This window comes from Pristis pectinata, chromosome 23 (assembly GCF_009764475.1).
Source record: "Pristis pectinata isolate sPriPec2 chromosome 23, sPriPec2.1.pri, whole genome shotgun sequence".
Classification (NCBI taxonomy): Eukaryota; Metazoa; Chordata; class Chondrichthyes; order Rhinopristiformes; family Pristidae; genus Pristis; species Pristis pectinata.
This window is the reverse complement of record NC_067427.1, coordinates 9,625,140-9,652,752: the sequence shown is the minus strand read 5'-3', so window position 1 is coordinate 9,652,752 and position 27,613 is coordinate 9,625,140. Positions and strand designations below refer to the sequence as shown.

General features: G+C 39.8%; 1 protein-coding gene across 1 annotated transcript in view; it reads left to right on the top strand.

Annotated features, from left to right (window-relative positions):
- si:dkeyp-72a4.1 (uncharacterized protein LOC100148058 homolog) overlaps positions 1–21,476 on the top strand; it is a 66,267-nt gene extending 44,791 nt beyond the window's left edge. Inside the window, exons 2-5 of the mRNA XM_052037446.1 lie at positions 75–196; positions 11,582–11,708; positions 15,056–15,120; positions 21,357–21,476. Coding sequence (XP_051893406.1) covers positions 75–196; positions 11,582–11,708; positions 15,056–15,120; positions 21,357–21,476 — 434 coding nt within the window. The remainder of the gene's footprint in view (positions 1–74; positions 197–11,581; positions 11,709–15,055; positions 15,121–21,356) is intronic.
- Positions 21,477–27,613: the final 6,137 nt, after the last annotated feature.

Below are 27,613 nucleotides of genomic sequence, written 5' to 3'. Positions count from 1 at the left end.
CATGAAACTACAGTATATATTTTTCATTTTGGGCAATCTTCCTTGTAATATTAGAATTGTGCTTTCTTTTTCAGATATAAGAGGTCCACCTACACACAGAATATCTTGTGGAAGATCGCATTATGAGCGTGCAATATGGAACACCAAATTTTGTATTGTCACAGATGGTCAGTTGCTGTTGCTGGATAAAGAGGAGGTATGTAAAAGCTTAGTTTAAAGTGATATTAGCAGCTTGATTGGAGGCTTCTAGGCTTCATTCTGTGGAAGTAAGGGTATCTATTCTGGCAGATGCAGGCATATTAGCAATAATACCATAATACTCAAGGGAACTAATTAATCCTGTGCTGTTTCATATTGGGACCAGCTCAATTTGTTGTCTTAAAATTTTTTTCATGAAAATTGTTGTTTTTAAAATGTTGCATGTTTCCAGTCAAAACTCAAGTAAGCAGGAAATGTCAAAAATACTGCAATGACATCCTTGTGTACAAAAGCATTGATCCTGGCATCTTTTGGGACCGAATGTAAAAGTGCATAGTAAGAATGTCTGCTATGGTGACATTTACTGAACCATTTAGTGAAAGCTGATTGCCGTAAGGAATGCCAATTATTTTGGTGAATTTCTGTACTCTGTATAAAGGTTTTCAATTTTATAACTTTTTTGCAATTTGTATAAATGACTTGGATGAAGGCACCAAAGATATTGTTGCTGAATTTGTCGATGACACAAAGATAAAAAGGAAAGTAAGTTGTGAATGGGGATAGGAGGCTGCAAAGGAAAACAGGTTGAGGAATGGACAAGGATCTGCTAGATGGAGATCTTGGGTAAATTTGAATTTGGTAGGGGGAAAAAGCAAATTTTAAATAGAGCAGAGGATTCTTAGATACACTTTTGTAATATGTGCACTAATTTTTTACATTTGGAAAATTGGTAATTGTTAGCAGAATTGAAAATTGGGGAGGTGAGGTTACAGTCAGATCTTATTGAATGTTGGTGCAAGCATAGGATTGAATGGCCTGTTACTCTGGTATTTCCTTTATTTTAAGTTTGAGGGTGTTGACTGCCATGTGCAAATATGTATCTAGGTTTAGGTAGCATTGCAAAAATTGTTAGAGGGAATGTTTAATGGACTATCAGTTGGGGAGAAACAACTTTAGATGTTATGTAGAATGTTAGTGAGTGCCATTGATGAAGTTTAAATATTTCGGTCCTAAATATAGCTGTGGGTCCTTGATGAATTCTTCCTTGGATGGAAGATGTATTAAATTGATTTTTTTCATAGCCCAGGCAGCAAGTCAGTAGTAGGGTGGGGGGGGGGGGGGAAGCTGGGCACAGAGGGGAGGGAGGAATAGAGTAACTAAACTCTGGCACAAGCATTCTTTTCATTTTTATATTAGACTAGTATTCTCCATCTGGCTGTCATATTCTGCCTTCGAGCAAGGATCCAGGAGGATATTTACTTGTCTCCATTATCTCCCAGCACACCTTTCCAACAATGTATTTAAATAATAAAATTGTATATATTTTTAGACACTTGCATTTAAACAAAGCATGTCAGATTATTCAGAATTTCTCTAACAGTGCAAAGATTAACAAAAAATGTATAATATTTTTTGCATTTCAGAATTGATAACTAAGTAGAACATGATAAACCCTAAATGCAAGGCGTAAAAGCAAGAGTTGGACAACAAGCTCCCAGAGCTTGTTCAGTTATTCAGTGGCACCATTGTAGATCATATTACACTGTCCATTTCCTGATCTTGCTCCCATTATCCCCAAAAACATCTCAGCCTCACGCTGGAATTGTATTCAATTGACTGAGCATCCAGTGTTATCTGGCAGGTATTATTCGTCGTCAGTACAAATTTGCATCTCTGGATCAGGGAGAGGCTGCCAATCAGACTCTCCAGCCTGAGCAAATCTATTCTTTGAGTATTTCAATCTGAACATAGTAATCTGCTGAACTGTAGAGTTATACAAGCTCATTATATACAATCTTTACTCCTAGGACAATCATCTCATCTCTTGAGTCCAAGCTGCATTCTCTCAAAGCAAGTATATTCTCTGCACCCAAGGAAAGATAATACAGCTGGAATGTTGTGTGAAGTGTCAAAGTCCTGCAGAGCTACTGTACAATTTCCTTGTTCTTATAATAAAAGCAAATGTACCATTTGAGTTCACTACTTGCTATGTTATTTATGCAATTTTTAAAGGTATGCTAAGAAACCTGTGTATATAAGAACCAATTTCTTAACTGTAGGAAGAATATGAAAACACCTTTTAGGTATGGCTTTGGCCCTCCACACAGTTCTGACTACTCAATGTGGCCTGAGCCTGAACCAGACAGTTTACACACTTGGTCATGATTGACATGGAGCTTAGTTTTTGACCACATTCATCTGATGATAATATCTGCTTTTTAGAACTGTCTCAATCCTTGAAGAATTTGGAGCAATGACTTCAAACTGTGCTAATGGTAGTGAAGATTATTGAAACTGGGTGTGGCAAGCCTATTGGTGGATTTGCAAGTATAAATGTTTTTGGGAGGGGGGGAAAATAAGGTTCAAGTTACTTTGTCATTCATCCATGCTATAAAAACATGGCAGAACAAAACATTGTTTCCTCCAGACTCTCACAATAGAGGACATACAATAAACAAAAAAACAAAAATAAATTGTGCAAGTACAAATAGTGCAAAAAAAAAGTATATACAAAATGATTAAAGGGAAGTCAAAGACAGCATAAAAGCAAAAGAAGGCGTACAATATTGCAAAAATTAGTGGGAAGCTTTTTTAAAAAAAACAACAGAAGGCAACTAAAAAAAGCAGTAAGGGGAGAAAAGATGAAATATGAAGATAAACTAGCTAATAATATAAGAGGATACCAGAAGTTTTTTCAGATATGTAAAGACTAAAAGAGACAAGTGGACATTGGACCAGTGGAAAATGACTCTGGGGAAAAATAGTAATGGGGAACAAAGGAATGGCAGACTAACTGAATAGGTATTTTGTGTCAGTCTTCACTGGAAGACACCACCAAAATGACAGAAATTCAAACAAGTCAGGGGTTGTCGTCACTATTACTAAAGAGAAGTTGCTTGGGAAGCTGAAAGGGCTGAGGGTGGATAAGTCACCTGGACTGGATTGACTACATTCTAGGGCTCTGAAAGACATAGCTGAAGAGATTGGAGGCATTAGTAGTGATCTTCAAGAATTACTAGTCAGGAATGGTTCCAGAGGACTGGAAAATCAAATGTCACTCTTCTCTTTAAGAAGGGAGGGAGGCAAAAGACAAGAAGTTAAGTGGTTGTTAGCTTGACTTCAGTGGTCGGTAAGATGTTAGTCCATCATTGAGCATGAGGTACTGGGGTATTTGGAAGCATATGATAATATGGGCTGAAGTCAGTATGGTTCCCTTAAGGGGAGATTTTGCCTGACAAATCTAGAACATAGAACAATTACAGCACAATTCAGGCCCTTCGGCCCACAAAGCTGTGCCAAACATGTCCCTACCCTAGAAATTACTAGGCTTACCTATAGCCCTCTATTTTACTCAGCTCCATATACCGATTTAACAGTCTCTTGAAAGACCCTAATGTATCAGCCTCCTCCACAATTTCCGGCAGCCCATTCCACACACTTACCACTCTCTGAGTTTAAAAAAACTTACCCCTGAGATCTCCTCTATATCTTCTCCCCAGCACCTTAAACCTATGTCCTCTTGTGGCCATCAATTCAGCCCTGGGGGAAAAAGCCTCTGACTATCTACCCTATCAATACCTGTCATCATCTTATACACCTCTATCAGGTTCCCCCCTCATCCTCCGTCTCTCCAAGGAGAAAAGGCCGAGTTCCCTCAACCTGCTTTCATAAGGCATACTCCGCATCCCAGGCAGCATCCTTGTAAATCTCCTCTGCACCTTTTCTATGGCTTCCACATCTTTCCTGTAGTGAGGTGACCAGAAATGAGCACAGTACTCCAAGTGGGGTCTGACCAGGGACCTATATAGCTGCAACAATACCTCACAGCTCCTAAATTCAATTCCCCGATTGATGAAGAGCAATACACCATATGCCGCCTTAACCACAGAGTCAACCTGCGCCACCGCTTTGAGTGTCCTATGGACTCGGACCCCAAGATCCCTCTGATTCTCCACATTGCCAAGAGTCCCACCATTAAGACTATATTCTGCCGTCATATTTGACCTACCAAAATGAACCACTTCACACTTCTGGGTTGAACTGCATCTGCCACTTCTCAGCCCAACTCTGCATCCTATCTATGTCCCTCTATAACCTCTGACAGCCCTCCAAACTATCTACAACACCCCCGACCTTCGTGTCATCCGCAAACTTACTAACCCACCCCTCCACTTCCTCATCCAGGTCATTTATAAAAGTCACAAATAGTAAGGGTCCCAGTACACATCCCTAAGGTACACCACTGGTCACTGACCTCCACTCAGAATACGACCCCTCAACGACCACTCTTTGCCATCTGTGGGCCAGCTAGTTCTGGATCCACACTGCAATGTCCCCTTGGATCCCATGTCTCCTCACCTTCTCCATAAGCCTCGCGTGGGGTACTTTATCAAACGCCTTGCTGAAATCCATATACACTACATCTACTACTCTCCCTTCATCGATGTGCTTAGTCACATCCTCAAAAAATTCAATCAGGCTCGTAAGGCAGGACCTGCCCTTGACAAAGCCATGCTGACAATTCCTAATCATATTATACCTCTCCAAATGTTCATAAATCCTGCCTTTCAGGATCTTCTCCATCAGCTTACCAACCACTGAGGTAAGACTCACCGGTTTATAATTTCCTAGGCTATCCCTACTCCCCTCCTTGAATAAGGGAACAACATCTGCAACCCTCCAATCTTCCGGAACTTCTCCCGTCTCCATGGATGACAAAAAAGATCATCGTCAGAGGGTCCGCAATCTCCTCCTCCACCTCCCACAGCAACCTGGGATACATCTCATCCGGTCCCGGCGACTTATCTAACTTGATGCTTTCCAAAAGTTTCAGCACCACCTCTTTTCTAATATGTACATGCTCAAGCTTTTCAGGCCACTGCAAGTCCCCACTACAAGCCCCCACTACAAGCCCCCAGATCTTTTTCCGTGGTGAATACTGACGTAAAGTATTCATTAAGTACCTCCGCTATTTCTTCCGGATCCATACACACTTTCCCACTGCTGCACTTGATAGGCCCTATCCTTTTGCATTTCATCCTCTTACTCTTCACATACTTGTAGAACGCCTTGGGGTTTTCCTTGATCCTGCCCGCCAAGGTCCTTTCATGTCCCCTTCTGGCTCTCCTAATCTCTTTCTTAAGTTCCTTCCTTTTAGCCTTGTACTCATCCAGATCTCTAACATTACCTGGCTTTCTGTACCTTTTGTATGCTTTTCTTTTCCTTTTGACTAGATTTATTATAGCTTTCGTACACCACGGTTCCTGTATCCTATCATGACTCCCCTGTCTCATTGGAACATGTCTGTTCAGAGCTCCACACAAATATCCCCTGAATATTTGCCACATATCTTCTGTACTTTTCCCAGAGAACATCTGTTCCCAATTTCCTGCCTGAGAGCCTCATAATTCCCTTTACTCCAAGTAAACACCTTTCTAGCCTGTCTGTTCTTATCCCTCTCTAGTGCTAACGTAAAGGAGATAGAATTATGATCACTATCACCAAAATGTTCACCCACTGACACCTGACCAGGTTCATTTCCCAATACCAAATCAAGCACAGCCTCTCCTCTTGTAGGTCTATCTACATACTGTGTCAAGAACCCTTCCTGAACACACCTAACAAACTCCACCCCATCTAAACCCATCACTGTCTGGAGATGCCAATCGATGTTTGGGAAATTAAAATCCCCCATCACCACAACTCTGTTATTCTCCCACCTTTACAGGATCTGCTTCCCTATCTGCTCTTCAATAACCCTGTCACTATTGGGCGGCCTATAAAAAAACACCCAGCACCGTTATTGACCCCTTCCTGTTCCTAACCTCCACCCACAGAGACTCCATAGACAATCCCTCCACAACGTCCACCTTTTCCGCAGCCGTGACACTATCTCTGATCAACAGTGCCACTCCCCCACCTCTCTTGCCTCCCTCCCTGTCCTTCCTGAAACATCTAAAACCCAGCACTTGAATCAACCATTCCAGCCCCGGAGCCATCCAAGTCTCCGTAATGGCCACCACATCATAGCTCCAAGTATCGATCCAAGCTTCTTTTGAGGAAGTAACAAGCAGGATAGACAGTCAGTGGATGTTTACTTGGATTTTCAGAAGCCTTTGACAAGGTGTCACATGTGATGCTGCTAAACAAGATAGGAACCCATGGTATTACAGGAAAGGTACTAGCATGGATAGAAAATTCGGCTGATTGGCAGAAGACCAAGTGGGAATAGAGGGCCTTTTCTGGTTGACTGCTGGTGACTAGTGGTGTTCCGTAGGGGTTGGTGTTGGGTCTGCTGCTTTCCATGTTGTATGTTAATGATCTAGATGATGGAATCGAGGGCTTTGTGGCCAAGTTTGTGGATGATACAAAGATGGGTGGAGGGGCAGGTAGAGGAAGCAGAGTCTGCAGAAGGACTTGGACAGGTTGGGAGAATGGCAGAGGGAATACAGCATAAGGAAGTTATGGTCATGCACTTTGGTAGAAGGAATAAAGGCATAGAATATTTTCTGAATGGGTAGTGAATTCAGAAATTGGACATGCGAAGGGACTTGCGAGTCCTAGTGCAGGATTTCCTAAAGGTTAACTTGCAGGTTGAGTCAGTAGTAAGGAAGGCAAATACAATGATAGCTTTCATTTAGACAGGACTGGAGTATAAAAGCAAGGACATAATGCTGAGATTTTATAATATGTTGGACAGACTGTATTTGGAGTATTGTGAGCAATTTTTGGCCCCATGTCTAAGGAAGGACGTGCTGGTGTTGGAGAGGGTCCAGAGGAGGTTTATGAGAATGATCCTGGGGATGAAAGGGTTAACACGAGTGTTTGATGGCTCTGTGCCTGTACTTGCTGGAGTTAAGGGGGGGGGGTGGAGAGAGGGGGCCCATTGAAGCCTACTGAATATTGAAAGGTCTGGATACAGTGGATGTGGAAAGGATGTTTCCAGTAGTAGGAGAGTCTATAGGGCCAGAGGGCACAGCCTCAGAATAGAAGGATGTCCCTTTATAACAGAGATGAGGAGGAATTTTTTTAGCCAGAGGGTGGCGAATCTTGAATTCATTGCCACAGATGGCTGTGGAGGCTAAGTCATTGGGTGTATTTAAAGTGGAGGTTGATAGGTTCTTAATTAGTAAGCATGTCAAAGGTAATGGGGAGAAGGTAGAATGGGGTTGAGAGGGGGAATAATAAATCCACCATGATCGAATGGTGGAGCAGACTTGATGGGCTGAATGGCCTAATTCTGCTCCCATGTCTTATGGTCTAAATGGAATATAGGTCAGTGAGCATATGGGTGATGAGAGAATGAGTGGTGTACATTAAGATATTAGCAGAGTTTTAGCTGGCCTTAATCATGGAGTGCAGAATAACAGTACACAAAAGAAAACAAAGTAGGATAGGCCTCCATAACATGTAGTTGAGCATGCCTGCCTTTTAATATGATCATGACTGATCTATGCTGGCCTGAACTCTTCTGTGCTAGTGCCTCTCCACTTTGCTTTGGAGCACCAAGACAACAGCAAAATATACAGTACGTCAGGCTGCTGTTTATCGATTACAACTTGACATTCAATACCATCATCTCCTCGGTATTAATCACCAAGCTTCTAAACCTGGGCCTCTGTACCTCCCTTTGCAACTGGATCCTCAACATCCTCATTGGGACACCACAGTCAATTATGGATCAGTAATAACATTTCCTCCTCACTGACGATCAACACAGGCGTACCTTCAAGGATGCGTGCTTAGCCCACTGCTCTGACTGTGTGACAAAGCACAGCTTAAATGCCATCTATAAATTCGCAGATGACACCACTTGATTAAAATCTCAGATGGTGACGAGAGGCGAACAGGAGTGAGATAAATCGGCTGTTGAATGGTGTCGCAACAACAACCTCACACCCAATGTCAGCAAGACCAAGCAGTTGCTTGTGGATGTCAGGAAGGGGAAGCTGGGAGAACACACACCAGTCCTCATTGATGGGTCAGCAGTGGAAAGGGTGAGCGGCTTCAAGTTCCTGGGTGTCAACGTCTCAGAGGATCTATCCTGGGCCTAATACGTTGATGCAATCATGAAGAAGGTATGCTAGTGGCTTGACTTCGTTAGGAGTTTGAGGAGATTTGGTCTGTCACCAAAGACTCTTTTATAGATGCATGGTGGATAGCATTCTGACTGTTTGCATCACCACCAACCCCCCCCCCCCCCCACCCCCGTATGGCGGTTCCAATGCACGGGATCGCACCATCGAGGACATCTTCAAGAAGTGGCACTTCAAAGGTGGCATCCATCACTAAGGACCCTCACCATTTGGTACATGCCCTCTTCACGGTTCTACCATTGGGGAAGAGGTATAAGAGCCTGAAGACCCACGCTCAATGATTTAGAAACATCTTCTTCACCCTCCTCCGTCAGATTTCTGAATGGTCCATGAACACTACCTTGTTATTCCTTTTCTGCACTTATTTTGTAATTATACTAGTTTATTATTGTCAAATGTACAGAAGTACAGTAATTGTCTTTGCACTGTACTGCTTCTGTGAAACAACAAATTTCATGTCATATAAGACAGTGATAATAAATCTGATTCTGATCTCAAATATTTTTTCCCACTTTAAATATATCCTGGTGATCTGACCACCACCACCCTTCTTTGGGGGGAAGGGTGGGTGGTTGGTTGAGTATTGGTTTATTATTGTTACTTGTACCGAGGTACAGTGAAAGACTTGACTTGCATACTGATTGTACAGGTCAATTCATTACACAGTGCAGTTACATTGAGGTAGTACAGAGTGCATTGAAGTAGTACAGGTAAAAACAATAACAGAATACAGAGTAAAGTGTCACAACTACAGGGAAGTGCATTGCAGGTAGACAATAAGGTGCAAGGTCAAACAAGGTAGATTGTGAGGTCAAGAGTCCATCTCATCGTATAAGGGAACCATTCAGTAATCTTGTCATAGTGGGATAGAAGCTGTCCTTAAGTCTGGTGGTATGTGCCCTCAGGCTCCTGTATCTTCTGCCTGATGGAGGAGGGGAGAAGAGAGAATGACCCAGGTGGGTGGGGTCTTTGATTCTGCTGGCTGCTTCACCAGGGAAGTGAAAGGTAAAGACAGAGTCCAAGGACGGGAGGCTGGTTTCTGTGATGTGCTGGGCTGTGTCCACAACTCTCTGCAGTTTTTTGCGGTCCTGGGCAGAGCAGTTGCCATGATGCATCCAGATAGGATGCTTTCTATGGGGCTGAGAATTCCGGAGATTCACTTGGAAACCTTGTATTTCTTGTTTCCTCCAGGTTATTAGTATATAAAGTAAACATTCAAGGGCCAAGAACTGATCCTTTGGGTATTCCACGAGTTACATCCCTGTAGCCATTTATTCAGTTTTCTATGTGACAGCTATTTTTTTCAATCCATACTAACACACTTCCTCCAATACCTTGGCCTCTTAATTTGTGCACCAACCTCTTGTGTGGCACAAGGTCAAATGCCTTCTGGAAATCTAAATATACCATCTACAACTTCACCTCTGATCAACTTTCCCTGTCATATCAAAGAATTTACCTTTTCATAAAATCGTGTTGACTAGGTTTAATTATATTAAGCTTTCCTAAATGGTAAGTTACTTCCTCTTTTCATTATTGACTCTAGCATTTTGCCACCAATAGATGTTAAACTAACTGGCCTACAGTTCCCTGCCTTCTGTCTTTCTCCCTTGAACAATGGGGTCACATGAGCTGTTTTCCAATCTTCTGGGGAATTTAGTGAGTTTTGAAAATCTTCAACCAATGGGTCTACTGTCTCTGCCATTTCCTTTAAAAAGCCTCTGGTGCAGGCCAAAGTGTCCCAGCAATTTGTTGTTAGCTCTGGGAATTTTTCCTAATAATTTGTCTCTTGTGATTGGGATTTTTACAAGCTCCTCCCTGTTATTTGAAGTTAGCCCACCTGTTATTTTGGAGGTATTTGCAGTGTAAAGACTGCAAACAAAGATTTAACATGTCTACCATTTTTCTTTCCTGTTATTAATTCACCAGCCTTGTTCTCTACACCTGCCTCAGCTGCTGTCTTCCTATTTATGTATCCATAGAAACTCTTAATGTTTGTTTTGAAAATGCATGTTTTCTCACAATCAATTTTCTACCTCCTTATGAACTTCTAGTCTTTTGCTGTTGGATTCTAAAAACTTCTGGCCTCCTGCCGGCTCATGCTACTTTGTATGCCCTTTTCAATTTAACATTTATCCTTGACCTCCTTTGCTAATCACAGATTGTTTTGTTTTTTTCCTCAAGGAATCCCTCTTTCTAATTGGGATAAATTCTTGCTGTTTGAGTATCTGCCACTGTTCATCTATTGACTTGTCTATCTTATTTTCCCAGTTCACCTTTAAACAACTCCACCTTCATACCATTATAATTACCCTTGAGTGAAGACAGTAGTTTTGGTCCTCTGGTGTTCACCCTCAGACTGCATCTGGAATCCTGTCATATTATGGCTACTACCTTCCAGGGGATCTTTAACCACAAGATCTCTTGTGAATCCTTCCTCATGACCAAATCTAAAACTGCCTGTTCCTGGGTAGATACCGTAATATAATGTTCTAAGAAATGAACTTTGCTGCACTTCAATTCTTCACCAATGCTACCCTTGCCAGTTTTGTTTCATCTAATCAATGAGTAGGTTGAAATTTCCCATGATAGTGGGTCAGGCTCCTGTGTGTGTTGCAGTTGTCAAGTCTAGAGGTAACAAAGGTGCAGAAAAAGTGTGTAGTGGGAATATTCACGTCATCATCAAGGCTGTATGATCATAGGGTTCATCTTGGTGTTAAATATGTGGTGGTGACTGGGAATTGAAGTTTGTGGTATTGGCTATGGAAAAAGAAATCATGGAATTGAAAATGCAGGTTTATAAAATGAACAGCTAAACCCTAGCACTTGATGTCACTTGAAAACCTAATTTTGAGGAAATATGGTTTTCTGAAGCTGTTCCATTGTCCTTGGCATTTTATCCACCGCTTCTTCAAAATGAACCAATAGTTACCTACTGAACCTATATGAAGAGATCAAGTCTGAGCCATAAACTGTTTTTTGCTTATTAATAGCTAAGCTTCAATTATTTCTCTACTCTCATTCAAAACATGAAGCCAGCTCTTAAGTGGCCATGTCTTGTGTGATGCATTTAGTTTTGAGCTTGCCTTTCAATTGACAAACTTTTGGATTTGATGCATTTGTAATTAAAATGTGTTGGACTTTTGATATCATTCAATGCAAGTCAGATGAAAATGCTTTGAAAATTTAATGACTTCGTTGGCAGATGAAGATATTTCAATCAGGGTGTCCATGGGTATTTATTCTCTGCTGGGTTTGAAAAATCTTGTATTGTATTTTTTTTCCAGATTCATCCGTTATTGCTGCAAGAACGGCGAGCAGAGTCATGTAGGGCAAGGCTGCTACGCAGAACTATCAGTGTTCCTTCTGAAGGTCAGTTTCCGGAGTACCAACCAGATCTTGCAATGGAGCATGGTGAGTTGCAGCCAATCTAAATTATGCCTTTGTGTGTTACCTGTTTAGTTGAAGAAATTGATCTTTTCAATTTTAAATTCGATATTTTCAGGTATTTCTATGTAGATTAACTACTTGTGGAGATATGACATTTCAGTTTCTCATTGTGATTTGATTTTGGTCATGTAAATATTTAATAATTTGCTGTTTTCTGAATCTATGTACAAGTAGAGGTTGGAATAATTTGAAATAATTATATGTGAAGGATGGAAGGGCACTAGAATAGTTAACCCCAGCAAACTTTAGTTGATGGACCAAATTCGGTATCAGAAACACCACCATGTGCAACAGCAAAATGGTAAAATTGTTGGCTTAGATCAACCTCAAAGCAACCTTTGGAATTGTGAGATTAATTTGTTGGGTAGTATTGCTCAAAATGCATAGTGAGAAAGCAACGTCACCATGTCCTTCTGTTTTCCACCAACTTATCCTTGGTTAAATTAATGCACAGATACTTAGTACAGAGTAGTGCACTGTTTTTGACCACCTTACAGAATGTCTACAGCAAAATATCTTCCCAATAAATGCTGGACCGTAACTATTTTATGATCTTGAACTTTTATGATCTTGAACATTTATGATCTTGGTTCGTTAGCGATAAAATTAACCACCTTTTCGTGACGAGTTGCAATCAGATGTTTTGGATCAATCGTTGTTTTTCTTTTTAGAAATATTCACTATGGCCAATTCTAATTATTTTTCAGTTGCTGATTGCATGCCCATATTTAAGATGGCAACATATGACATTATTCATTATTACATTGCAGTTTTTTGTCTTGCTTAATATCATTGAAGCAGCAGTTAAAATATATCATGGGTTAATTACTTGTCCAATCCTATTTCGGTAATTGTTTGGTACTCAACGTGATAGGATTGAGGCTTGCAGTTGGTAGTCTTTGCATGCTGAATTCCTCACCTTGCAATAATATTGGAAGTGCTGCGTGGAAGATGAAGCATTTTTTGAAAGCCATTAGCTCAAAATTGGCAATGCTGGAGTTCTGGAGAACGTTTCTCATTTCCTTCATGTTGCTTTCTCCTTGCTTTCAAGTAAGAGACTGGAAATTAAGAGTAACCACCATGCTGGCTTTGTTCTTGCCTGAGATTGAAATGTGAATGTCATTAGCTTATTTGACCATGGATAAAATCCTCATCAAGGGTCAATGCAGGATTGGCGCAATGGTGCTGTAGGTAATGCAGCTCACTGCTCCGGCAATCTGGATGTCATCCTAAAGAGCTTTCTGTATGGAGTTTGCAAATGCTCCGTGACTGGGTGGGTTTCCCCTGAGTGCCCTGGTTTCCCCTCTCATTCCAAAGACGTGGATTATTAGGTTAATTGGCTACTGTAAATTGCCCACTAGTGTAGGAGGGTAAAGCAGGTGGTGGTGCCATTAATGGGCACGTGTGAGAACCTGTAATTGGAGAAATAAGTGAGAGAATGGATTGCTCAGAGAACGGACATGCACTTGGTGGATCAAATCGCCATCTATGTCTTGGAAGTACGAGTCAAATTGTGTTTTTTGGTCAATAACTTGCTTTCCTGCTCCAGTCAAAACAGGAAAGCAAGTTATTGACCAAAGAACATTATTTGACTCACTAATGTATATGGGGAGGGAGAGATGTAGATGTTGGGTTCATGAATTGTGACTTTTACTGCATTTGCCCTTTTTACCTCTGTGCCAAACAGAGCATGTTTACCAGTACCAAAGATCCCATCTTTTTTTCCAATAAGTGTATTGATTGGGACAACACTATGGATGAAATCTGACCCAGTTCTCTAATCTATGCCTGGTGAAATAGAGGGAAGCTTGAGGTTATGGGCAGCAATTGGGCACAAATGGAAACATGCCAATTTTGCTGTGGTATGTGCCATGGTCCGTGTACATGAAATGCATCTGACCCCTATTCTGAGCGAAATATAGGACTCTGGTTATTACCTGAAAATAGGCATTTGACCACTAGAATTTTAATGTGGACCTAAACAATAATAGCTGGAGAATTCAGAGCTGTCCTTTTTTCAAAGTGGCACTTCTTGGGCTTGGCATCTATTTTTGACAACACCTCTGCAGTGCCTTGACCCTTTTTGTTTACTTGCTTGTACGTCTTCCAGTTAAGACATTGGGTTTCATGTTCTCAGTTATTTATTGGGAGCTATGTTATCTCCAAGCTGCATCAGATACTGGAGGTTGAATTGAAAGGATGCTTTGTTACTGGAACGTCGAGGGATTGAGACAAAAATATCAGGATAACAGATGTTGGCCAGTGTTTGGAGGTGGTGTGGGAGAAAGAATGTTAGGATAAAATCAGTGGAAAAGTTGTTCAAGTCATTCCTTTTTGAGGGACACTGGGGAAAACAGCAGTAATGACAAGTGAATTTTGTCCATTCGCAAAAAGAATAATAAATGTAAGTGAACCAGGAACTTTCAAGTACGTTAAAAAAAATTGTCATTTATGTACTCCATGTTTACATGGTCATTCTGTTACTTTTCATTCCTGTTATATCGATCCTTGTCTCTCTCAATGGTGACTCTTTTGACTTGGTTGCTCTGTAAATATTAATAGAACATGGGATACAAGTTTCAGCTGTTCATATGCAAGTATAACATGAAAGTATTTAAGTACATGTGCAGTGACTTGTAAACTTTTAGAAAACCTTTGGCTGTTTGGTTCACGTGCATTCAGTTCAGAAGATTATATCTAAAACTTTAATTGACATCTGTTTTCTCAACTGATGTTGCCAAGTTGTTGGGCGTCTCCAGTGAGTACTATTTTTATTTATTTTTTGACAGTTTCAATAGTTTATTCTTCATTTCTAGTTAACCTACAATAATGCATTGTGTAAAAATTATTTTTGATTTTTAGCCCCCACCCCAGAAACTGTATATGACCATTTGCTTTATCTGTCAATCATATTACCATTCAGTAATTGACAAGGCTGACTAGGAGCAATTTCACAATATTAAATCTTTCATATTGCCTTCCATTTGGATCAGCCTACTGGATGGTGTTGTCTGATGCATTTAATGTGCTTTGCTGAATCGGTTAGGTTCTTTTTATCTATGTAAGGGGGCACTAACTTGCAAGATGAATGCTCATCTTTGAAAGTTGTAGAATATCTGGAAAAACTTTTTCAAGTGAATATTCCCATTGCAAAAAAGTGGGTGTTTCAGGGAAAATAGAAGGGGGAATAAAGATTTTGTTCCTTTCTGAAATCGTTGTTTGGATTTTACATTTTGTTCTGAACAATGATGAAAAAAAGTGTTACCATGTAATTTTGGCAGTAATCACGTTGAATCTGTTCCCTTTTTAAGGTCTGTTTAGATTTATTTTAAATGTTATTGACACTGGAACAGAACTTGGTGACATAAGTGTACAGGTAAGGACATGTGTGTAACTATATTTCACATGCTCACTATATTGATGATTTGATTGAAACCATCAGTTATTCCTTGCCACATTCCACTAATTATTCATTGCATTTGCTTTATCCTTTTTAGTCACAGAATCACAATGTTTATAGCACAAAAGCAAACCATTTGGCCTGTCAGGCAAATCAGTTAGTTCCATTCACTTGCTTTCATCCCAGAGATCTGTGGGTTCTTTCTGATACTTGTCCAGCTTTTTTTTTCAGCTTTCCGCATCACTTTTTTTTAGTTCTTTTGCCAATCGCTTTCATTCTACGACCTCCAATTTTTGATCCCTTTTCCAGTGGTAAGTTTCTCTCTATGCATTGTCCATGAATTTTAAATGCCTTCCTAATATACTCTGGTAACTTTCTCTGTTCTAAGGAGAACCCCAGCCTCTCCAATCTATATTCACAAACTGAAGTCCCTTAGGCCTGGAATCCTTTTGGTAAATCTCCTCTATACTTGAGCATTTGTGTGGTCCCCAGAACTAGACACTGTAATCCAGTTGTAGTTTAGTTTATTTCTTTGTAAAGATTCACAATGAGATACTTGCTCTTGCCCTTAGAGGTAGAGGTGGAGAGTAAAAGGATCCCATGTGTTTTAATTATTTCTCAACCTTCCCTGCTACTTTCAATGCATTTTGCACAAATATTCCCAGATCGATCTTATCCCTTTTTAAAATTGTGCCATGACTGAATATTGCACATCATCCTTCCCACAGATTAAACAGTCTGCATTTCACAGCATTAGATTTCATCTGCCAACTATGTACCTATTCCGTCAACCTACCTACATCTTGAAGTCCATTGTCTGTCTTGGAGTTCACTATGACTCAGTTTTGTCATTTGGAAATTGTCTTGCACACCCATGAGTTATTGTAATATTGATATAATGATGGCACACTAGTTAAATTACCAGACTGATAATCTAGAGGCCAAGTCTAACAATCAAATGGCCTGTTCAAGTCCCATCATAGCAGCTGTTGAATTGAATGAATAATCTGAAATTTTGGAAAATGAAAACTAGTCTTAAATGGCCGCAATTACTGGATTGTTGTAAAAACTCATCTGATTCACTAATGCCCCTTAAAAGAAATCTGTCATACTTATTTGGTCTGGTCTAAATGCAAGTGGAGACCCATCAGAGTTGTTGACTGGCCTGAACTGGCCCCGTAAGCCACTTGTTCATAATGTTGTCACTATGTTTAAAACAAAATGATGACCTGGCATTGCCCTAGGCACCAAGTTCAAACAGCATGTTTGCTGACTGTACCATCAACATTGCAAAGTCTTCCTCAGAAATGAGACTGTTCAGTAGCATACAAGCAGAGGGGGTAGCCTTGAGATGATTCAACACTGATCTCATGTTATGAGACTTCATGGGATCTGAAGTCAAACATGGCCAAGGAAGCCTCTTCCTAATTGTATCTCCCCTTCTTTCCTCAGCTGATGAATTGGTATTGCTCCATACTGAGTGACACTTGGAAGCAGCACTGAAAGTAGCGGAGGCTCAATGGTTGATTTCGATATCTATTGCCAGGAGTGCTTGGTAGCACTGAAGCTGCCTGAGCTGGCCTAGTCCTGAAGGGCAGAACTACTGGTTTGCAGAAGTGAATGGATCGAGATTAGGGAAACCTACCTGACCTCTCTCTCAACAGTTTACCTGTTGCAGAGGCATTGATCCTTGACAGCAATGGTAGAAGTGAACCACCTCAGTCCATGTGGAGACAGTCACATTACATCTTCACACCACTGGCATACTTCATATAGCACTATTGTGTTAAATGCAGTAAACTCTGATCACATTTGGCAAATTAGAATTCAACAGCAATGAAGGATTGTGGACTACCAGCAGCAGCAGAAGTGTACATCTGTTACCTCATGGCCTAGAATAATCCCTCATTGTTATAATCAGGCCAGGGATTAATCCTACTTCAATGAGTGCAGAAAGGCATGCTGGGAACAGCACCTGATGCACCTTTTTAAAAAAAAGTGCCACCATAATGAAGCTGGAACATGAGAATAAGTCAGTGCTAATAGCAAAACCAGCATGCAGTTGACGCAGCTAAGCAGTCCTATAAGCGTGTGAGATCAAAGTTCTGCAATATTACAACATCTCGTTGTGAATGATGGTGGACAATGAAATAATTAACACTAAGTGGTTGCTTCAAGAGCATCCCAACCCCAGAAAGGTTACAATCTTGTTATTGTATAATGCAAAATGTATGCAGTTTTTCAATAACTGCAATGTTTCTATAACCATCGGGATCAAAATGTCACAAGCTATTTCTTGGCTATAATTACTTGTTATGAGATCTTGGGTTTGGAAGTTATGGATCACCAATGTAATAATAAAAGACCAGATTATTTAATATTAATGTAATAGGTGGACTACCAGCAGCAGCAGAAGGGTTCAGTAATGTGTCATAGTTAAAGTACTCTCAATTACACTTGTATAGACAGATACCTGTTAAATACATTTTCATTTTAATGCTTGGGTTCAGTTTGAGGCTCAAATGCTTAACTTCAAATAATAAGTATAATGCCGAGGTAGTTGTCGTGACCTATATTTGGTGAAGAAAGAGGCTTTCATTCAATCACTTTTCATTATGTATTACAAATCTGAGTTTTGCTTAATTGTGCCTCACCTCCAGAGCCGATCAGTTATTGGTGGCATTTGGGGTATGAATACTTAACTGTGTTTCCATTCAAACCTGTTCTGTTGTCAAGTCTTCCCTCTCCACTCCGTCCTGATGCAGAGTCTTGACCTGAAATGTTGACTGTTCCATTCCCTCCTCTGCCGCCACCATCACCAGTTCTGTGGTCTGTTTGGAGTCTCCTGCAACAGTAAGATTTTATGACAAACTTGCCTTGCTGTGGTCTAAGATGAAATGATGCATTTATTGTAACTTCTACTACATTGGCTTTTTAACACACAAGTAACACTTGACTATTAATCACATTGCTTCACTATTTTATTTGCTGTACACGTGATTTCATTGGCACTCTTTTGGGTTCTGTATCACTATTAATCTGTAGAATTGCAATGGGATTAATAAATTGCATTTGACAGTGTGGCACATTGTGCAACTTTCAGCTTTGGTATCCAAAAAGGCACAATTCTCAATTTATTGATTTCTTTTGACCAAGTTCTACACTCGGTACGATCACTCGGTCATCTTTCTGGGCTGGATTTATAATCCAGTAGACAACCAGTTTCAGAAGTTGAATTAATGCTCTGAGGTTCTAAATTGAATTCCCATCATAGCAAACATAGAATTTAGTTTTGGTTAATTAAACAAACTAGACTGAAGAGTTGGTACTGCTAATTCTGAAAACACGGAATTGTTATAAAATCTGTTTGGTAGATTACCAGACATTGGTTGCTTAATGTTGAAATTCATGCTGGTATATTATCCCCAGTTCTGGCTTCATCTGTATTCACCAACTACCTGTGTGAGGCCCCATCAAAACCTTAAATTCAAATACAGCTTCCACTTGATTTGATGAATCCTCAAAGGACTTCAGTAGATTAGTTTTCATAAACCCGTATGACTCTGCTAAGTTCATTATAGATTCTGGTATTTTCTCAACCATCAGGCTAACAGTTTGGTTGTTCCTCTCCCTCACGTAGATTGGGAAGTTGTTTAACTATTTATCATGGCCATCTTGTCCCTCATCTTCATAGGTGCTTTAGATTGAAAGATTTTATTGTAATATGGTCACTTTCCAAGGGCTCCTTTTAGAATGTAGTTATTAATTAACAAAACCCAGCCAGTCGTGCTCACTGACGTCTTCTGACATGCCAAAATTAGAGCAGTCTCAAAACCCAATCAGATTTGCCAAGGTTGCACTTGCAAAGTGAAAACCTTTCAGTCCTGTATCCTAGACCGTTGTGTTATCATTCTCTTGTTTTGGTAAGAGGACTCCTAGGCACAATGAAGAATGAGTGCCTGGGAACCATCTTCATAGGTTTCATTGCATCATACATCAAATTAAAAATTGGGTAGGGCATCATTCACTGATGTAGTGTATGTTTCCACTGCATTTGAGCATCATTTGGAAGGTGGACCAAAATTGGTAAGGAGACATGGTGTTCCCTTGGGGTTATTTCAGTGCTCATAAGATTGGCTGTAACTGCGCTAGCTCAGAATCTGTGCCAGTATTTGTTGGAGTGACCACATCTTCACATTGACACTGCCCTACATTGCTATATAGGAAAGATTTTGAACTAGCCTAATGGCTCAAAACTGGTCATCCATGGAGCCCTGGAGGCCATCAGCAATGACAAAAAAAAATTTCACTGCAATCTATAATATTGTGCCTGCAGTCTGTTTCATTCAACTCAGGGGAAAAAAACCCAATGGGCCAATGCATAGTAAAACATTCCTGGAGTAGTAGCAATAATGAGGTGGTAGCTTGGTAAAATTCTGCCTCAAGATTACTGACCATTTGATGAGTGAAGTGGCTATGTCTAAAAACAACGAAGAAATCTGATTATTGGCACAGCTACTTGTGGTGGATTATAAAGAAACGAATGTGAAGAGGATCTATCCCTTATCCTTGACAAAGGTGGAGCTCAGTAGAAGGAAAACATTTTCGACTATCTATAACCAGAAGTACAGTGGATGATCTACCTTTTAGTCTTAGCAGCCTTATAATCTTCCCACCATCATAGAAGCCAGTCTTTGGCCAATGTAATTCACTTCACATGACATCAATAAATGGCTAAATGTACTAGATATAGTTACTTCATGTAGGATAAAATTGTTCTGTACCCAGCTGAAACCAAGTCTTGTTCCAATACCAGCTTTGCTTTTAAGCAATTTGAACAAGGTCCAAAATCAACACATTGGTTAAAAAATGTCATGCTTGTACTTCAGATAGATCAAAACATCAACTCAATTGCAAATCCAACATGCTGTCATCAGTCAGTAGCAAAGTACTGTAAGGGATCATTAGCAGTGTGATCAAACATTATTTACTTGCCATTTACTTGCTTGTCAATGCTCAGTTTGGGTTTTCTCAGGACCACTTGCTTCCAAAGCTTATTAGCCTTCGGAGCCAAATTGTGGAGATGAAATTGCCTGCTCTTTAGTCCAAGCAAAACTGAAGTCATTGGGAATGGAGAGGCAAACTTGCCACAGATTAGATTGTGTACCTAACACAACACAGAAAAGGAGGTGATTATGATCGCTGGAGCTTGTTTTCCATGCTGTGACATACTTTTGCTGAAGTTTGCTGATAAAACAAGCTTGGAAAACGCAGTCTCCCTCCAATAAATGGTCAGAATTGAGGATGTTCCTTGAGGATTGCAGAGCATTCAGTTCTGTTTGCATCTCCACAGTTAGTGAAGTAGTCTGTGACTATAGCAGGGCATGATAACATTTAGCCTTGTGCTGATAACAAACAAGTAAAATTTGTGCCACAGGGTGGGTGATTTTCATTTTCAACAAAGAATTCTGCCAAATCTATCACACCTTGATGGTGGCATATTTTTCATCAACCCCAGCATTTCTACCCCATCAGCAACATTTTAGAGAATGCTCTTGATTTGAAGAACAATTGGGTACCAACAGCAGATCCTCAGATATTTCCTTTGGGTTGAGGATAAACTCTATTCCAATTCTGAGGTGACTGATGCCAATATGGCATCAGTCTTCTGCAGGTGGAATAGGTAGATGGGGCATATGGGTGGCCAGAATGGGAGGTCCTGCAGTCCTTGTACAGTTTTGCTGGGCTTCTGCATGCTCCCAGTGAACAGTCTCAAGATTCTCAGTGCCCACTTGGATGTTGCTTCTCCATCTTAATTGGCCATGGGCCAGACATTCCCACAGGTCAGTGAGAATGTTATATTTCTTTTCACTGAGGCTTATTCACCTGAGTTTCCTGACCTGGTTATCTCTCTCTGTGATAGAGATCAAAGCAAAACATCTCTTGGAAATCTGGCATATGAATGATATAGCCAGCCCATTGAAGCTGGTTGAGTTAGCTACAACTTTGATGTTGGCTTGGGAGAGGATGCTGACGTTGATTTTCTTATCTTCCCTGTGGATTTGGACAGCATTGTGGAAGTGGCATGAGTAGTACCTTTGAGATGCCTGTCATACCATATTGCTTTGCAGGTGGGAAGGATCATGCCTGCCTGATGGACTGTGAACTTTGTGTCAAATTGGAGGTTCTGGTCTTTAAATATTCTTTCTCAGATAGTCAAAGGTGGTGATGTGTCAGAAGATGGTGATGAATTTAATCATTGTGTCTTTACTGACAATTGGCTGCTGAAATGGAAAATGGATCACATTTTCCAGGGCCTCAGTGAACCTTGATTGTTAGGAAGCAGTGTGGTGCAGCGGAGATGGGTTGATACAAGATATTAATTTTTAGTGCAAGGACCGTTCTGCCATGTACTTCATTGAATGAGTCAATGATGATAGAAACTATGAATGTGTGCACATGCAAGCCTTGTCTGCATGCTGCAGCTCAGTAACAGAGGTTGGAGCAACTTTGGATTTAGAGCTGAGGTGATGAAGTTTAAACAGGTTCTTTTTTTTGTCTTGTAGATTAGTTCTACTGTAGCAGGAGGCTTGTTGGAAATTGCAGCATTATTATAATACTGCAGCAAGAAAGATTTGAAAAGAGAATTGCCTTTGAGAAAAGTACTGGCAATTAATGAAGTAGAAATGCCCTATTGAAACAAAATTCTCTGAAACAAAGGATCTTAAGGGGGAAGATGGCATCATTGCAGAATAAGGGAACCACAAATTTAGCAAATGAGAAATTTCATCTGAGGGGTATTAATCTTAGGCACTCAGTATTACAGAGAATTGTGAAGGTTAAATCTTTAAATATATTCAGGGCTAAGAGGTAGACATTTTGATCTGCATGTGATTTGGGGGTTATGGGGAGCAAACAGGTCAAAGCTCAGCTCTGGTCAGATCAGCAATGATATTAAATGGTAGAACAGGCTCAAAGGATTGCCTGGCCTATTCCTTTCACTTCTTGGTTCTTGTATCCTTGAACAAGTTTATCCAAGATCGAATTTGGTAAGTTATGCAATATTGGAAGACATTCAAGGGAAAGGAAATGGGATGTGATGAACAAAGAGGCAAGTAAAATGAAGCATAAGACAATTAATGAAATGAAGTATTCTGTGTCATGTGCAATTGTGACAAATAAGGTGATACAAAATATTTTGCCAGTACTTAGTAAAAATTCTTGACAATTTTCATTACTTTGGTAATTCATTTAGCTAGTTTAAATGCACTTAAGATAGTTTTAACTTCATCTATCAGTATATTATTTGATTATGACTGAATACTTGTGTGCATTTGTGATGTGCATATAATTTGCAGCCTTTTTAAACTATTTTACAAGTCCAAGGCAAATCAATACAGTTGGTCATTTGACCTTTCAAGCCTGCCATTCAATAAGACTGTGGCCGATCCAGTGTTCTTCAGGCCCACTTTCCTACCTGATCCCAATAATTTTGATCCCCTTGCTGATTTAAAAAAAATCTATCTTAGCTTTGAATACAATCAAGGATATCTGGAGCAAGGAATTCCTAAAACTCACAACGCTTAATTCTTCCTTGTGTCAGTTTTGGATATGTGCCCCTCATTTTGAAATTTTGCCCTCTGATCTTAGACTCTAACATCCTCCCAATATTTTCCCTTGTAAGAATGGATGGCTCCTTGTCTAGAATGTCTTTTGTGAATGCATTCTAAAGGTATAAAATGTGCTTATCAATGGTTACTTTCACAAATGCAGGTTGTTTTATAAATGCAGTCATTTATAAAGGATACTTAAATGTCTGTTCTTTTTGATTGCTTACTTAACCACATCTTACTGCTTACTTAACAATTTTCATAATTCTCCCCTTGTTTTTCTGGTAGTGTTGCCTGATAGTCTGCCAAATCTCTTGCTTGAGCAAACAAGCGAGTCTGATACCATTTTCAATTAACATTGGAGCATGACTAGAAGCATACTTTGGGTTTGAGGATTGAGACAAGTCAATAAAAGGCCAATAAGGATAATCATAGTGTCCTACTGCTGTTTTAAAGTTTAGCTAATTGAGCACAGATCTAGAACTAAATCTGAAATGTTCTGTTTGTACGATTTTCTCTGTACTGATTGATACCTCTTTGTTCAGTAGACTACTTAAATTGTAAGAATGAATTATAATGCATTATTACAAAAGCTGGGTTTTGAAAAATGTTGTTCATGGGTTTCTACTTGATGTATGTATTCTGGATAAACAGAAAATCAATTATAATTTATGAAGAATATTAAATGGCAATATTATCACTCTGCATATTGTTTTGCTTTGCTGTGGAATGACTCTACTGCTTATAATGAGCTTTGGCCTTCAAGCAAATGGAAACAGCATTATTTTTGCAATTTTTTATGGATCATGTTTGACAAATTTGCTGGCGTTCTTTGAGGATATAACAAACAAGCTGGATAAAGGAAAACCAGTAGGTGTAGTGTGTTTGGATTTCCAGAAGGCTTTCAATAAGGTGCCAATTAAAAGGCTACTGCACAACATGAGCAAACAGGTAGGATAGGGATTAGATAACAAGACGTTTGGGGTGCATGGGCCATTTTCGGATCAGCAATGAGTAACTAGTGTGGTGCCACAAGGATCTGCGCTGGGACCTCAATTATTTGACATCTTTATTAATGTCTGGGAAGAAGGACTGAGTGTACTGTAGCCACATTTTGGTGGTAATACAAAGATAGGTGGATTAGCAAGTTGCAAGGAGCCAATCAGCAAGAGCCTGCAAACTGATTTGTGTAGATTAAATGGGCAAGAAGTTGGCAAATAGTGTAACATTGGGAAAAGGTGAAGCTACCACTTTGGAAGGAAGAATGAAAAAGCAAATTATTTAAATACAGTGAGACTGCAAAATGTGCTTCAAAGGAATCCAGTGGTCCTAGTGCAAGAAATGCAAAGTTAGCAGGTAGGTACAGCATGTAAATAGGATCGCCAATGGAATGCAAGGGTTATGAAATATAAAAGTAGGAAAGTTTTAATGCAACTTTACAGGGCACTGTTGAGGCCACAACTTGAGTAGTGTGTACAGTTTTGGCCTCCATGTTTGAGGAAGACTATACTTGAATCAGCCAAAAATGTGAGTTTTCTGCACTGCCTCAAGATGAAAGTGATGAACAAGTTGCCATCTGAAGAAACTTTGGGTCTATGCTTATTGGAGTACAGTAGAATGAGACGTGGTCTTATTAGATTGGGGGATTCTCAGAATAAAGGGGCTGATGAAGGTTGAACAGGTTGGGCCCCATACACATTGGAGTACAGATGAATGAGAATTGATTTTATTGGAACATATTATTCATTGGGGATTGACAGGGTGAATACTGAGAGGATGTTTCCTGTACAAGGGGTATCTAGATTCAGAATAAGGGAATGTTTATTTAAGGCAGATGTGGAAGAATTTCTTAGGGTTGGAACTTTTTGGAATTATTTTGCCAGAGAGCTGTGGAGGCAGAGACATTGAATATAACTGAGGCAAACATTTGGGATGCAGACAGACATTTGCACTACAAGGGTGTTCAGGGGTATGGGGAAGACTAGGAAAGTGCTGTTGAGGCCAAGATGGATCAGCCAGGATCTGATTGCTGATTGACTGACTGCCAGAGCAGGCTTGGGGTTAATTAATCTCTCATTTCTTTTGTTCTGATATTTATGTATTTTGAAGGTAATGTCAAAACTATTATGTCAAAACTATTATGTAATCTCGATGGGCAGTTCTTGCCAATTAATTCTGATGTGTTTACATTAAATTTCTTTCGCTACTTCAGTCATGATGCAAATTGAGCATGTGGTGTGTAATCCTTGCAGCATTAATTTAACTGCCTTAAAGAATTGTGAACACTGAATAATTTTTGGAATATATAATACAATCATTTCTCAAAACCTAAGACTGAACTAACCAAAATAGCAAATATATATTGTAGTGAGTAGGCCAGACCTCGTAATTTTGAAGAGTCCAAATCTAATTTTTTTTGTACTTGCGTTTGTCACAATGTTTCACCAATGAAAATGGATACCTGTTTTGATTTTAAATACTCAAAAATATTGTTTTCCAGCTGGAGAATTGCAATCAGCTTTTACGCATGTAATATGCCACAATGTTTATTTTGTGAGTGAACATGTCACCAAATAATATGTATAGATTTAAAAGAATGAAAGTTTGATCAATAATTGCAGCTTGTTTCCATTTTAAGTGGCTGAGTTCCTTTTAGATGTAACTGACAATTAGGTACAAATTTTGCTTAAAATTATGTTATTTTTCTTTTTTTTTGAAGGACAGATTCTGCTTAAATCATTTGCATTACATTGAACAAAATTTAACATGAAAATGATAATGAAGTGTCTTTAGAATATAATTTCCATAATATTCCATTACGTATTTGAGTTGTGGTGTATCTAGCTCTCTCAGATTTTGCACACATTAATTATGCCTCCCTGCCACAACCTTTGTTCCTTGTCAGTGTTGCTCAGGGTAATGATTTAAAAAAAACTCCATTTCCAACCTAGCTTTTCATTTTAAGAGTTGGATACGTGCCCCTTCAGCTTTAGGTTTGAGGTCAGTTTTGGATTAAATGGATCATTCTAGAACTTTGTGTTTTAAAAATAAAAATCTCTTGGTGATCCCTTACTATGAGATTGTCATGAACGATACGCAGTTGCTCTTCAGAGTTTAACATGGTTTGTGTCCTTATGGTTTTGTGTTGCATTGTTTCAGGGTATTGTTGTAACTGTGTTCTGAGCTCATCCTCCCAGACTACCTTTGTCAATTTGGTAAATCTAGTCCAGAAGATGACTCTAGTTCCTCTTCAACCCTATGTATATTAAAAACTAGTTCTATTACCTTCCTCTTCACAAACCTACTACCTTATTTATCTCCCAAAAGATTATCTTTCAAGGCTGAGAAGTTCTGGTTTTCACCTTATTTCTTACGTATCAGATCTCTGATATTAGAGTTCAGCCTTGCTATTACCTGAGCTATTTTAATGCCTCCCGTGTGTAGGTTGTCAAAATGCTTTTAATTTGTTGGTGCACGGCCCTGTTAAAACAAATATCCTGTTTTATTAGAAAGACTAACTCAGAACATTACAGCAGCACCTACTGAATTATAAAATCATCTGAGCGAAGGTCCACAAAGATGTCCACAGCACTTGTACCATAAAGGGCACTGCTGACAGCTGACTAATCACTGCCTAATCACTTCTATCTCCATCAACTAGGTCCCAAAGCATCAGCATCATCTGAGGAGTTGCTGGAAGAAGACCAATTTTGAAGTTCCAATGGACTCTACAAAGCTAGCTCTTAAGACACTGCCCCAGAAACAACAGTGGTAGACAGAGGGTTAAAACGGCCATCACAGAATAGAAGAATGAACAGTGTGTACAGCTTTAACTGACATTTGGAGGTTGTTACGTGAATGCTTAAATTTCTCTGAGAATGTTGAAATATAAGCATGGAGTTTGAAAATTACTTAATCGCAGGAGTGAATCTCTACTATTGATTGATCACAGGCTTCTGAACTGGGAATTCTTTTGGGAAGCCATTGGTGGCAAATAAAACTGAAATAAACATAATCACAGGATGAACCAGACCAGAATGAGGTTAGGGACTATACTGTAATTTAACATTCCCTGCTTCACTAAGCAGTGGAAACAAATTGGAAAATTAGCTTGGTTTACTAAGACCCAAGGTCTCCGAGGCCTAATAAATTCAATGTAACAAGACTGCTCAGCTAGTTGTAGTGATATTAGAAATAATGGATCCATTCTAAGATATTTTCAGTGGCACTAAGAGCCTCAGGCAGACAGAGCTTGCTGTTACCATGGTAATAAGAGCTGGGTTGAAGCCTAGGTTGAAACAAGATGACTAAGTGATGAAGCCTGGTCATCACCCAAGTGGAGAAGGAGGCCTTGGTAGGAACTGCCAGGAGCAATCAATTCCATGCTCCTCTGTATCTGACTCAGTTCCCATAACTAGGATGCAACACAGTTAGTGAAGTGGAAGATAGAGGTGATACAATGGCAGCCAGTAGTCTAGCTGCCACAGGGCAAAGATGGACAAAATGGGTTTGACAGACTGGACTATTGATGTGGTACTGTGTCATTGGAGGAGGACAGAAGGAATAGGCGAGATGGGTCTTGGAAGTAGGATTTAACTCCTTAATGAATCCTGGAAAAGCATGATAAACTGGGACTGCAGAGAGAACTAAAGAGCAACACTTGCATAGAGAGACCCCGTGTCTGAGACTTGAAGAATTAAGGGAAGTCTGACTGAGACTGATTACCTTGTGACATGATGCAAGGTGTACTATGCAAGGTGTCAATGCTTGTGTATGACCTTTGCAATTACAGAGCTAAGTTCGTCATTCATCAGTTGTCAGTAGTGTGATTCTAATGCAAGTGTGAATTCAGCATAACA